This window comes from Enhydra lutris, unplaced genomic scaffold (assembly GCF_002288905.1).
Source record: "Enhydra lutris kenyoni isolate GAN:26980312 unplaced genomic scaffold, ASM228890v2 scaffoldscaffold62, whole genome shotgun sequence".
NCBI classification, from domain to species: Eukaryota; Metazoa; Chordata; class Mammalia; order Carnivora; family Mustelidae; genus Enhydra; species Enhydra lutris.
Window position 1 is genome coordinate 14,997,961 of NW_019154146.1, and position 13,494 is coordinate 15,011,454.

A 13,494-nucleotide genomic window follows, 5' to 3' on the forward strand; every position below is an offset into this window, starting at 1 on the left:
ACTTCCTAGATCCCTCCTAGGACCATACAGTGACCTAAAAAGATGCACAACTATTGCTTATTCCAGTCCACCCAACTCCGTTTATTGGCTTTTTCCCTCAGGTTACATGTTCTGCTCTGATGATCCTTTTATGTGTTCTCCCATTTAAACATTCAGCTCTCCCTGAGGCGGCAGCAAGTAAGTGAGAGATTGAATGAATGGGCGGTCTTCAGTGAAAAGAACAAGGAGCTTTGTGAGTGGTTGACCCAGATGGAAAGTAAAGTTTCTCAGAATGGAGACATCCTCATTGAAGAAATGATAGAGAAGCTCAAGAAGGTACAGAATGCGAGGCTATGTATGTTTTCGCCATTCGTAACACGTAGGCATACTTTTAACAGGTATAAAAGATGGCTTTACTTATTATTAAACTATTAAATTCCTGTCCTGTAAAAGCACTATATTTTAAATGTTTTCTCTTTTTAATATGAAATAAACTTGCATGCAAAGGCCTCCTTTGCACACAATATATATGGATATGCTGAAGTAAATTATCCGCTGATAAATGTTCGGTGTGTACCGGTTTTAGATACCTGTCCAGAAGGAATTGTTTATGTGTATTAGTTTTCTTTTGTGTCTTTTGTTTTCGGTTTTAGAGAAGTAAAATCACTAGAGTGGGACTAAAAGAAAGAATTCTGAGGATTAATTAAGCTGACATTTTTCTCTGTAAAACAGAACGCATGGACAGTTACAAGAATGATTACTTTTCCGAGGCTCCTGGATAGCTCAGTCCGTGGAGTGGTTGAATGTTAGACTCTAGATTTCAGCTTGGGTCGGGATCCCAGGGTCATGGGATGAGCCCTGCATTGGGCTTTTTCTCGGGGTGGAGTCTGCTTGTCCCTCTCCCTCCCACTCTTTCCCTCTGCCCATCTACCCACTCATGCTCTCTCTCTAATAAATCTTTGAAAAAAAGGAAAATTTCCTGAGAATTTTGCTTCGTATTTTTTTCAAGTTATGTATGACTATTAAATTGCTTCATATATTCATATGGTTACAGAATATTTTTCATGTCTGTGTAGGGCTTGTGACCAAATTTATTAGCATTTAAAAATATTTTTGATGGGGCACCTGGGTGGCTCAGTTGGTAAGCTTCTGCCTTTGGCTGAGGTCGTGATCCCAGTGTTCTGGAATCAAGCCCTGTGTGGCATCAGGTTTCTTGCTCGGCGGGAAACCTGCTTCTCCCTCTGCCGGCCTTTCCCCTCGCTTGTGCTCTCTCTCTCTTTCTCTGACAAATAAGTAAAATCTTTTTAAAAATGAAATAAAAATAAATTAAAATGTTTTGAAAAAAAAAGAAAAAATGTTTTGGATAGTATCAGTGATGCTTCCACATTATTTTTGAATAATTATTGATCATATTGATTTATTTCAGTTTGTGTTCCTTGTTAGCACACATCACTATCTGGTTCACAACGTACTTTCCCTATTTACTTGTTGGTTCTTTGTCTACAGTGGAAGCCCCACTGGGTTGTCAGCTTTTCTAGAAATGTCTTTGTCTGTTTTATTCATTGCTGTGTCTCCTGTGCCCAGAGCAATGCCTGTCTTCTCATAAGTACTAAGTCATTCCTGAATACTGAATAAACGAATTATAGCCTCATTCACTCTAAAATAAATGCAAATAATTATTAGGAAGAATCGTCCATGCATATACATAAAGGAAAAAAACTCCAGTGTAAACATGCAATATTAATAGCTCTAAGGCTTTCTACTTAAAATGTCAAATTCTAGCAATGAGCATTTTTATATTTGATATTGTAAACCTTTGAAATGTGAACTAAGAGAAAACATTTCATTTTAATATCTGCCAATAGCTTTGCACTTTGATAGTTTCTGGATATCAGAGAATGCTCCACTGGACATGATTAATGGACTGTAGGTATTATAGTGAAGCTTGCTATAGAATCAGTCTTTCTTAAGTGTATCTATATTCTCATTGACTTTCTTCATGAAATTTAGGATCTACATTTTGGGGTGTGGAAAAAACTGTCTCTTGGACAAAATACAATCACAACTGAAAATTTAGAAAAATTTTAGTTTTTCACATAATTTTGTTATGCGATTTGGCACAATGTCAGAAATAATCTTTAAAGTATTAGCTATGCTATTTTGTGTATAAAATGAGTTATGAGATTTCAGAAGAAGTGTTTATGAGCTTGACTCTGTGGGGTCAGGACATCTAGTGTATCGGTCATACAACCCCTCTGTGTTGAAATAACATAAAATGAGAGTAGATGGGGTGGGGTTGCTTGGGCTGAAAGAGAGCACTCGGCACTGAGATAGGATAGAACTGCACTGGCTTCTCCCATTTCAGGGGCAGGAATGGGGGGGGGTCTTTCTTGCTTTGATAACTGACTTGAGAGGATATCCCTGTTGCCACACTAACTTTAGAGCAGGGGAGGGTTAAAATATCCATGACCCTGTAATCTGTCTTTGTATTATTTTGTTGAGATAATATTGGCTGCATGACAGGAGTTAAGCCCAAAAAATGAAGGAAAGGCAATTCTAAAGATTGGCTTCTGTCACTGTGGCGGGAGTGAGAGGATCATTGGTGAGGCGGTGAGGGTTGGGGAAGATAGATGTCCATTCATCATCACTTAAACCATGCCGTTCAGTGGCATTTCTCTTGCATATGGAGCCAGTGTTTCCTTATCCAAAACAATCTTTAAGAGAAGTGAGTACAGCAACTTGGTAAATGAAAAAGGTTGAGACCTATTAATCCCAAGACTAATGGTTATTATTCTTGCGAGCTAGTTCGCCATTAATCTGTTATAAAATATTGACACTGCATAGAGGATAGCTCATTAAAATGAAGGTATTCGTTTCTAAAGCATTCTGCACAAGTGATTGACAGAAGCACATCTATACATTTACATATAAATACACATATATGTCAGTTGCACATACGTAATTGTGCACACACACGCGCACACATACACACAACTTCTAAGCCTCTTAGCAAGTATTTGTATGAGGATTGATTCTAAATGTAGCACCCAGGTTGGTGATTATAATAATAAGGTGTAATTTCTCAGTATTAAAACCCTTCAAGTTTCATCTTTTTATCTGTGTATACACTGTTACTGATTTCTTAATGCCCATTTTAAGTAAATAAAAATATTTCCATTCTCTTTAAGAAAAGTTCTATGAAAATTCAATCTAGAGTCTGTGCACATCCCGAAAATAATAGGTACCCCTAATTCTTGTGTACATGGACTGATACTCACACAGCATTCCTCATGCCCAAACTATTCCAAGCAATACAAAACGGTAATAATCATGTTTCTAGCGGAGTCGGGCTGAATGCATTAAAAATATGATTTCTGATCTCTGTGATTGCTATTTATTATGCAGGATTATCAAGAGGAAATTGCTGTTGCCCAAGAGAACAAAATACAGCTCCAGCAAATGGGAGAACGACTTGCTCGAGCCAGCCATGAAAGCAAAGCCTCTGAGATTGAATACAAGCTCGGAAAGGTCAACGACCGGTGGCAGCATCTCTTGGATCTCATGGCAGCCAGGTAAAAAGGATCCTGTTCAACAGGACACGTGTGTGCAGCATTTTAAAGCATTCAGTCCACCTTTCATTGCAGCTGAAGATAATCCAATGAATCTCTGTCTGTGCTCGTCATCCCACCATTTTAGTTTATGCTTTTCTCGTAAATGTCACCTTCATTAACTTTGAAATTCTCCTTCTTGATTAATAAACTCAGTGGTGTTTGCATTTAGCTGAAAGAGAGAAAGTCATAGCCAAACAAAACCCATTCCCAAAAGAGAATTCTTGATTTCAGGGCTGCATGGGTATTCAGGGTTCTATGAGGAAGGAGGTAAAACTGCTGACTAGTATCCAGGGAGGGCATTTTTATCCACGGTAGGGGAAAAAAAAAAAAAGTATATATAGAAAATCACATTCCTACTGTATTTCTGGCTAGCCGAGTGTGGGAATAAAGCTAATTATTGCCACTCGGCATAGTTGTAGAAATAATCTGTATTACTGCAATTTTGTTTTTAGCTTTAGTAACTAAGTGTCTGCCTTGTATTTGAGAGGAATATTATATTCGGTTTCTGTTGCAGAAGGTCAGGCTGAGGAAAAGAGGTAAAAGTAAAGAAAGAAAAAATATATAAGGGTCTTTATGAGCATTACACAAGTCTGATAGAGCGAATGAAACACTATGTTATTTGATATAAAGGGAATGCCGACGTAAATGCTTTATTTTAGGTGAACTTGGTTTCACATAGTAATGTAGTCTCCACAAGGGCAGTGGACATCCTTGTGCATTCTAGTCACCATATATCATGAGCACCAAGAGCGGTGCCTGAATGCAGTTTGGGCTCCAAAAATATTTGAATGAATGAATGAATACTTGAATATCTGAACGCACATTCTTTTGTATGGCAGTTAGAACAGTTCAAATGTTTTGAATGCTTCTGATTCATAGCTGTTTGGAGCTAACTGACAATACACTCTTAAAGTCTGGGTTCTTTTCCTTAGCACAAATGAAATAGTGCCCTTTGAATACCGTGTGCCCACAATAATTGCATAGGGGCATGGCAATTGCATGTGTTGATGTTGAAAATACCTAGCATATTTTTTGTTCTCTAAGGGAGTTTCAGAGAGGAGCTGATTTAGGAAGAAGATGAGATTATTTTTTTTTATTTTAAAAATAATGAAATATTTTAAAAATAATGAAGCAAAAATGGAGTAAATGTTTACCAATTTTTAAAATGTTTATCAAACAGCACTGTGTTAGCTGACACTTACTGAGCCCTTGGTTTGTGCCACTGACCATGCCACAAGCTTCATATGCATCTTCTCCTATGTTGTTCATAACACCATTTGAGGTGGGCATTATTGTTATACCCATTTTCCAGATGCAGAGGCTGAGGCTCAGGTTTGCCCATGGTTACACACGTGCTGAGTGGCAGAGCCTGCACTCTATGATTCTAGAAGCCATGCTTGGGAGCACTACATTCTCCTGTCTGCCAAGTCTATGAATTCCTTGTCCCTGATCTAAAGGAAACTAGGTTCTGTAATTATTTCAACTATCTAATTTCCCCATCCTTTGTAAAGGGCTCATAGCAGCTCTGAGATATTTTGAGGCTACAAAGACAGAAGCCCCTTTCCTTGAGGAGTTCATGGTGGATATCTAGACATGCAAAGACATCAAGTAAAGTGACAAGCTAAATGCCATGGTAAAGGTACTACAAAGCGATGGTAACAGAACCCCATTTGCTATGTGTAGCCTCATTTCTCAGTCTGTGATAACCAAATCTTATTTCAGAAAGACAAATCGAAGCTCTTTGTGCTATAAATACCCTTCTTAAGGAAGCCGCCCAGTTGGTAAACATCCTTGGATTTTTTTGGTTAGATTGTGACTCACGGGTTGGCTTGCATTGGCATGGACAATCCAGCTAAACTAGTTAGTGTTCTTTTCTAATCTTTAGTGGCTCAGGGGTATGGAATATGGGGGATACACTGTGTCAAAGATGTTTTTAATTTAATAGAGTCTATTCGTAAGATGCTAGCTTAAGTGTCATGTCCAGTCATTAGCCAACTTCACATCAAATGAGTCAGGTGCTTTCTCCTCGAAGTCATGTTTATTTATAACTTTTCTGCTGTCCAAGTGAGGATTTTCTAGATGTTATTTATCTTTCCAAAGACACATTAGTAAAGTTTGAATCAATTAAATGTTTTTGGATATGCCTACTTTGCACTGTAGTCACTAAAATGCTCATATGTTTCTACTCTAGTGGAGTCTCGTCATACACAGATGTAGATTTTTATAGATGTGCTGTCCATTTTTGATTGCCTTGTTCCAAAGTAAACCAGATGGCTGGTTCTAGAGCTTAATCTGGCTGGTGCCAGATTAATAAATTCATAGTCTCTCTGAGGCCTCTCCTAAATGACACTCAACCATCACATTTATCTTCCATTTCCTTGTTTATCAGCTCTTCAAGAGTACACACACCAGGTGACTGTCCCCCACATCCATCTTCAACTATGAGCTGCCTGCTCAAGCATCAGATTTCTGTGGGTCAGTCCCATTCACCCCTCTTCCCTCTTCCTACATTTTCTCACACTGATATACTAAAGCAGAACACAACTTAGTTGTGCCTTTCGATATTTCTAAATGTTATTTTGGTGCTCTTGTGGGAAGGGAAAGGTTATTTTTGAAGATCGTATTTTCAGGTGAACAGTTACCCAGCTAACAGAAACAGGAGAAAGAAAAGAAAGATTTACTGATAATAAACCTATTGCATACAAATAGAATGCATAACTTTGAGCCACCTTCCTGTCACTAGTGAATTAGCTTGGACCATTCTGAATACAAAATAAATGTGTTTTGTGTTGAATTTTTAAACTGACTGTTACTAGGAATTGTCATCTTTTTAGGGCAACAAGATCTGTTTAGTTTTTCTTAGGTCTCCACAGTGGATAATGCTCTAGTACCCTGCCCGTGCTTTCTACACCTTCTCAGTTTAATATAGCAGTCATTAGCTACCCGTGGCTATTTAAATTAACTGAAATAGGATGCAATTAAATTACAGTTGAATTTTGATTACAGTCAGTTGTGCTAGTCCCATTTCTAGGGCTTAATAACCATATGAGGATAATAGCTACTTTATTGGGCACTGTGGTTACAGAACATTTTCTTTATCCCTGAAGATCCTTTCGGTCGATAATGGCCAAGACAATTGGCCAAGGCATTTCTGACCTGTTGGCTTTTCCTTAAGAGTAAACATAAGAAACAGTAATTGCTGTACTTATAGTTTCTATGAGCTCTGTCATTTAGCATTAGTTGTTTGGTGCCTTTTTTTTTTTTTAATAATTCACATACCATGCAACTCATCTATCACAAGTATAAATCATTTAGTGATTTTTAGCATATTTACAGATCTGTGTCTCCATCACCACAATCAATTTTAAAACATTGTCATCACCCCCAAATAAAAGCCTTAGTCATCTTTTTCTCCTCCACCCTCTCTCCTTCCACTGGCCCCAGGCCAGCACAGATCTGAATGTACATGGAATCATACAATATGTGGTCCTTTGTGGCTGTTTTTCAACCACCTATTTACTATAATTCCCTTAAACACTTCATAGAAGTAGAGTGAAAACAAGTATAATTTTTAAAAATGCCTGAATGTCTCCTGTGTATGAAGTACTGTGGATGTTGCTACAGGGCTGGGATTGGCAAACCCTTTGCACAATACTATCTAGTTAATAATTTCGGCTTTGTGGGCCAATGGTCCCTGCCAAAATGCCTCTGCCATATTCCAAAAGCAGCCTTAGACAGTATGGAAACAGAAAAATGCAGCTGAGTTGCAGTAACATTTTATTATCAAAACAGGTGGCCGACCATAGTTTGCTGACCCCAGATCTAGTGAATGTAGAAGACGAAAGAGAAAATGGTGCCTAACCAAGTAAGGGTACGGAGCAAGTGTACACATGACTCAGCTCCGGCCTTCCTCCTTCCATCACATCTGCCTGCTCATATCCTGCCGCCATCCGGCCTGGCCCTCTCGTAATTGTTCTTCATGTGCTTCCTATTCTTTGGATTAAGTGAGATTCTTCTTACCTTCTCAGCAAGCTTTCCGACCTCTCCTTCATAGAATTTTCCTCTGCTGTAATAAGCATCTTGTGTGATCGGTTGTTTACAATTTTATCTCTCAGCTACACTGTAAGCATGACCGTAGCATGACCATAGTGAAGCCGGAACCCAATGTGTAGCTCTTTGCACGTAATGGTGACTCCAGTATTCATTGCATTTCTCCAATCTAAGACATAGGATGCAAAGTGCTACCCCTACAGATAAGAATAAAGCAGGGGCACCGGGGTGGCTCCGTGGGTTAAAGCCTCTGACTTCGGCTCAGGTCATGATATCAGGGTCCTGGGATCGAGCCCCGCATCAAGCTCTCTGCTTAGCAAGGAGCCTGCTTCCCCCTCTCTCTGCCTGCCTCTCTGCCTACTTGTGGTCTCTCTCTCTCCGTCAGATGAATAAAATCTTAAAAAAAAAAAAAAAAAAAAAAAGAATAAAGCAGAGCACAGGCCTCAGGCCTCGCCTGCCTGAGTCACCACGTTGTTCTGCTTCGCCGGCCCTGTGACGCTAGACAAGTTCCTTCCCCTCTCAGTACCTCAGCTACCACCAGTGTAAAAGGTTTTAGGCGGCCTAAATGAGATAGTACCAGTAAACCACCTAGCAGAGCCCTCAGCAAGTGGCAGTTCTCGACCCAGAGGGAGCTTTGAGGCTGTGTAGGTAAACCGTGTGTGCAGTGCAAGGAAGGCGTTGTGAAGTTGGAGCAGCTGCCCTTAGAAGGGGTTTCAGTCTAACAGCAGTTCCACTAGAGGAGGAAGAAAACTTGACTCTTGGAGTGGTCAATTTGGAGGTCTCTGGCCAGGATCAGGAATGCACTGATGCAGCACGCATGGAAACAGCACAGAACCAATCAGGAGCCCTGAGTTTAGTCCACCGTGTTTGTGCTGTGTGGCCTAGGGCTCACGGCATCACTTCTCTGAGCCCTAGCTTCCTCATTTTCAAAGTATTCATTAAAATAACTGCTGTAGCTCCAAAGAGACAATGTGGGGGGAAGGACCATGTATACCATAGAATGCCACATGTGGCCATCTTGTTCTTTTAGAGAGCTACAGAGTATTCCATAGTTTTAATACACCATGATGTATTCAATATTTTCCCCAGTGATGGACATTGATATCGTTACCATATTTTGCTATTACAGTAACTGTGAGTTTAGAACTTTGCTTTATTTTTAATTTGTTGCAATAAATATATTGTCCTCGTGATAATGAGCATGGGAAAAAAATTTGAACCCATGAGAAAAATTAAAAAAAAAAATTAAACTAGGAAAATAATGGCAGTACAATGTTTTAAAGATCTCAGGTTTCTGGAAGTGTTAGTCATAATCAAGAAAAAGTAAATTTGCCTGCTGTTATGGAATCATGACTAATATATTCCTTTAACCAAAGCTTATATATTTTTCTTCCTGATTGCTAAAAATAATATATTAGAGGACTGATTGTTTTATAAAGAATTCACAGTAGGATAGCTTTAAGTAGCACGATTTGAAAAATACTTTTATTTATAAGTTTTCCAGAGTGTATTTCTTATGTAAAAAGTAGGTTTGTTGCTTTTAAAAAGGAAATGTGTTTCTGTTTTAAAAGCCATTACCTCACACGATCAGACCCAAATGCTTTGTTTTATTTTGTAGCTCATCATATCTTTTAAAAAGAACTTAGCAAATGTTCATCATTTATTTATTTTTTTGTAATCTATTTGTGCATTGTATCTATACCTTCATCCAAAAAGGACTTAAAACAGCTAGCATTCACCACATTTTATTAAATTACCAGTAATTAATAATTTGAGAGCTTACTTTTTTAGAGCCTAGATTGTGAAATTCATATAGATTCAGGACAGAAAATTTGAAACTCTTGAAATCCACAAAAGAAAGTTATCTGAATCCCAGCAAGCAAATGAACAGATAACCTTATTTTTTAACCTTTATTATAATTATATATTATATTATAATATAATAACCTTTATTATTATCTTAAAATTAACATGTTACTTTTGTCACTTTTATTGTTATTTTTAAAAGGACAAAGGTTTTGAATAGGTAAGAGAAGAATAATATTTCCTTAATTACTTTTATTTTGTAAATAATCCCTTCAAAAGTGAAGACCAACCACTGTTGTACAGAATATTTTTTCCGTCCCACCTTCCCAAAGAACCTCTAAAACTCCTACTTACACCATTTAGCTGGCATTTCAAACAGAAGGAAAAAAAAAAGTTGCTTTTTTTGCTACACAACTTGCTATATTTGTGGGGGTTTTGTTTGTTTGCATTTGGTTGATTTATCTTTATCAAAAATCCTTTCCAACTTAACAAACAGCCCACGAGAAGAGTTGCCCGTCCTTCCAGAATGGCAGAGTGTCCGCAGCCAGCCTTATTTTTGATATCCTCCTTTCTTTAGAAAGCCTCCCCCTCCTTGCAGATTACACTGAGCCTTTCCCCTTCTTATACTCGTGGCCTACATTCCAGGAGATCAGGCTTGGCACATGTTAATGAATGTAGGTTTTATTTAGAAACATGACCACTTGTCACTGCGCAGTGTCATATTATCAGGCAGAGACCTCGCAACATTTGTTTAGAGTGAACATTTTCATACTTCCATACGCAGACAAGGGGAAAGTTTCATCCCCACGCAGGATTTAGCTTTTTGCTCTGCAGACCTAACTTTTGCAAGTTGGAAGCTTCATGGTGGTGGCAGATCTGTGTGCCCCGAGGATGGCAGAGGACGGCTGTGTGGACGCAAACCTTCCGGAATGTAACTGCGATGTCACAAGGCAGGCATCTCCTTGAGGTTCTTCCATTGTGCATAGCTGTCATGTTACGTGGGCTTCGTGGGATAGATGCTGGATCTTTAATCCGTGATAGCTTTGGCCAGCGTGAAGTGGAGATGGTTTGGTGCTGGGAGCTCGTTGGCCATGGACTCCCAAGAGTTCTTTGTTGGTTTGTTTTCTTGTCCCCCCTACTGGGCATGCGGAGCTGGAGGGGAAGGTTAATGGACTTGGTTATGGCTTGGTATTCCAGTTGTCTCTGGACTGTATGCGTCATGTCCGGGGAATGCTACCTTAGCCTGAGACACAGGAAAGAGACCCAGTGAGAAGACCCAGTTGGTCCATCATCTGCTATTTAAAGGATGTAGCTCCTGATGAAACTGGAATTCAGCCTTAGCCAGTTTTCAGCTTTGTAGCGGGAAGCTCTCCCTTTATTAAATAAAAATCTGCTTGTAGTGCGGGGGCCTGGAGGGTTTTGTGTATGAGAAAGAGTTGTTTCTGTTCAGGTTTGTCAGGAAGTCACATGACTAGCATAAAGGTTTTAAAACATGTACAGAATGTAAAAATTTATGTCTAAAGTCGTAATTTTGTGCATTATACAAATGTTTATTTCACGATTTTTTTCAGTTATAACAACATTAGATTAGGAATTTTAACTTCATTTTTAAAAATATTATTCTTATACCATAACATTCCCCCCAGATAAACTCCTGCTGGTAAATAGGATTTCCTGATGGTACTTTTAGTCCTATTACATTTAGAATGTGACTTTTTTGTTTGTTTGTTTATAGATTTACTAAATTAGTTTGAAGGAAAGTAGTGATAAATATATACATGTAGTGTATATGTGTGTATATAAAGCTGTTCATGCAACTGGATTTAGTAGTGATTCCTTCTCAGGAAGGTGAAGTCCCAGGAGGCACCCTGGATGGTGAGAAGACCAGTTGGCTACAGGAACTTTCAGATGCACAAGATTTGCTAAACTTACCCAGACTTGTGACATCTGCAAACATCCATTTTGAATTACAATCCTGGATGCTACCAAAAAGAATGTTGCTCAAACTTCTTACAATGATAGATAAATGAAAATATTGTGACACTTCACACAAAGATTTCCTTTAAAGAAATAATGGGAAAAAGATGGGACATTGTTCTTAAAAAAAAAAAAAAAGGATGATCTATGTCCTGCAAATATCAAGTTTCATAAGTTCAAGGAAGCTGTTTGGGGCTTTTCTACCCATTTCCCTCATCTCACATCTGCTCCCCCTAATACACACACATAATGCATTTTGCTATTTGTACTCAAAAACATGTTTAAAAAAATGAGAAAGGAAAACCACTTAAATGTTCACCCCCATTGACTTTACAAAGATTTACTCACTCATTTGAAAGAGGAACTTGTCCCTAATGGACTATATGAACAAGCATTTCCATGTCACGATGCCCTTGACATATTACCCACTAACTGCTCTATTGGAACCCATTCAATATCATACAAGATTACTAATCTTGTAAATTATTTGACTAGTGTAGACAATATCCAGTGGAGGAGTGTTCACACACATTCTTTTGTGCCTTAGCTCTTTTGGTCATTTTTGTACGTGAAATCTGAACCAAGAACATGAATAAATTTTAGTACTTGACAGACCATTTGCAAATGTTGGTGTAAGGGAAAAAGTTAAGTGTACATTTAATATCAACTAAATTACGAATAAAATATGCTAGCTAAATAAAGGTATTTTACTTAGAATACTAATTATTTGTGTTTATCTGGCATTTAAGTAGTGCCGAACTTTGTGCCAAGTGCTGAGGGTAGCATTGCGGGGGAAGGCGAAAACCAAAAGCAGAAATTCACAGTTCTAGTTTCCCAAGGAATTTAACATGGGAAGAGGAACTTGTGCATAAATAATACCAGGGAGTTAAAATAAGGGAAAGCAGGAAGCAAGCTGAATGAAGTGTTCTTCCAACCTCTAGCTCTGCACCAAACCCTGATGATATTATGAGCTTGCTATAAAACCCCATCCCAGAGCACTGTCAGATTCTACCAGATCCGAAGACAGGAAGCTGGTCAAGTGGGAGAGGTTCCCAAAAGGACTTTCTTACAGAGGTAAAACCAGGACAGACGTCTCAGTGCAATGAGCCACTCTGTAGTCCTATTCCCATGTGTTTATTGACTGGGGACTGTCCTTTCAGCCTGGGCCACTAAAGCAGGATGGCCAGGGCCACATCGAATTCTAAGCCCATGGCGTGGTCATTGATAAAATGTGCACCCAGGGCTTTGCACCCAGTAGCTGTTCTAAAACTGCTATTCACTGACCGACGCTCAAGTGAATTTTGTTTTATTTATGAGAAAAATGTGAGTAGGTTGTATTTAAGTGTTCTTGGAATTACTGTTCAAGGCCAGTGCCTTGAACTGCCCTGGGGGCAGGGTACAACTTGTACTTACAAAGCTAATTAGAGAAGTCTCACCTTGAATGGAATTATGAGTCATGATAAAGAGCGACACGTTTTCGGTTTCCTATTAATAGAATATGTTGTGGAGTATGAACATAATTTTTTTAAACACAGATTTTTTTGTGTGTGTGTCAAAACAGCGTAAGTTAGTGCATCTAAGAGTGTCTTTACAAACAGAAAATGTTATTCAAACGTCGGTATTCTTATACCTGAATGGACTTCCACATGAGCCTCCCTTCAGACTTACTCACTCAGAATCAGACCTGATCTTATCATTCCTTGGCGGACACGTCTAGGCAGAGTTCCTATTTATCTTTGAACTGCACACAACGCCATTGTCGTGTCACTGCAGGACCTGTGTAATCCCACTCCAGTCTGTCCATCCCGTTTGCCTCAGCACAACTGCAGCCCTCTTCTGCTTCCCTTCCCCACCCTCCGCACCCCCATCCCCCCTGACATTACCACGTCATGCCTTCAAATCTGCTTCTCTTCCCTACGTTTCCTAGGCTAGAAATATTTAGCTTGGCTTGTATCTACCTTTCAAGATGCAGCTCTAATGTTACTTCTTCATTTCCCCACTTTCAGCAGAGCCAAAGCTGCTCAGTGACAGGGTCAGTCATCGCTGTATTTCTGTTTCCTAGCACCATGCC

At 39.0% G+C, this 13,494-nt stretch overlaps 1 protein-coding gene across 4 annotated transcripts in view; it reads left to right on the plus strand.

Moving 5' to 3' along the window:
- The window catches only part of LOC111158653 (nesprin-1), a 167,959-nt gene that overhangs the window by 106,477 nt on the left and 47,988 nt on the right, over window positions 1–13,494 (plus strand). For 3 of the 4 annotated variants that reach the window (XM_022520842.1, XM_022520841.1, XM_022520843.1), the window contains 2 exons: window positions 157–315; window positions 3,385–3,551. In XM_022520842.1, coding sequence (XP_022376550.1) covers window positions 157–315; window positions 3,385–3,551 — 326 coding nt within the window. Of the gene's footprint in view, window positions 1–156; window positions 316–3,384; window positions 3,552–10,307; window positions 10,397–13,494 lie in introns of those variants that run through there. The other variant, XM_022520844.1, reaches the window with a different exon arrangement.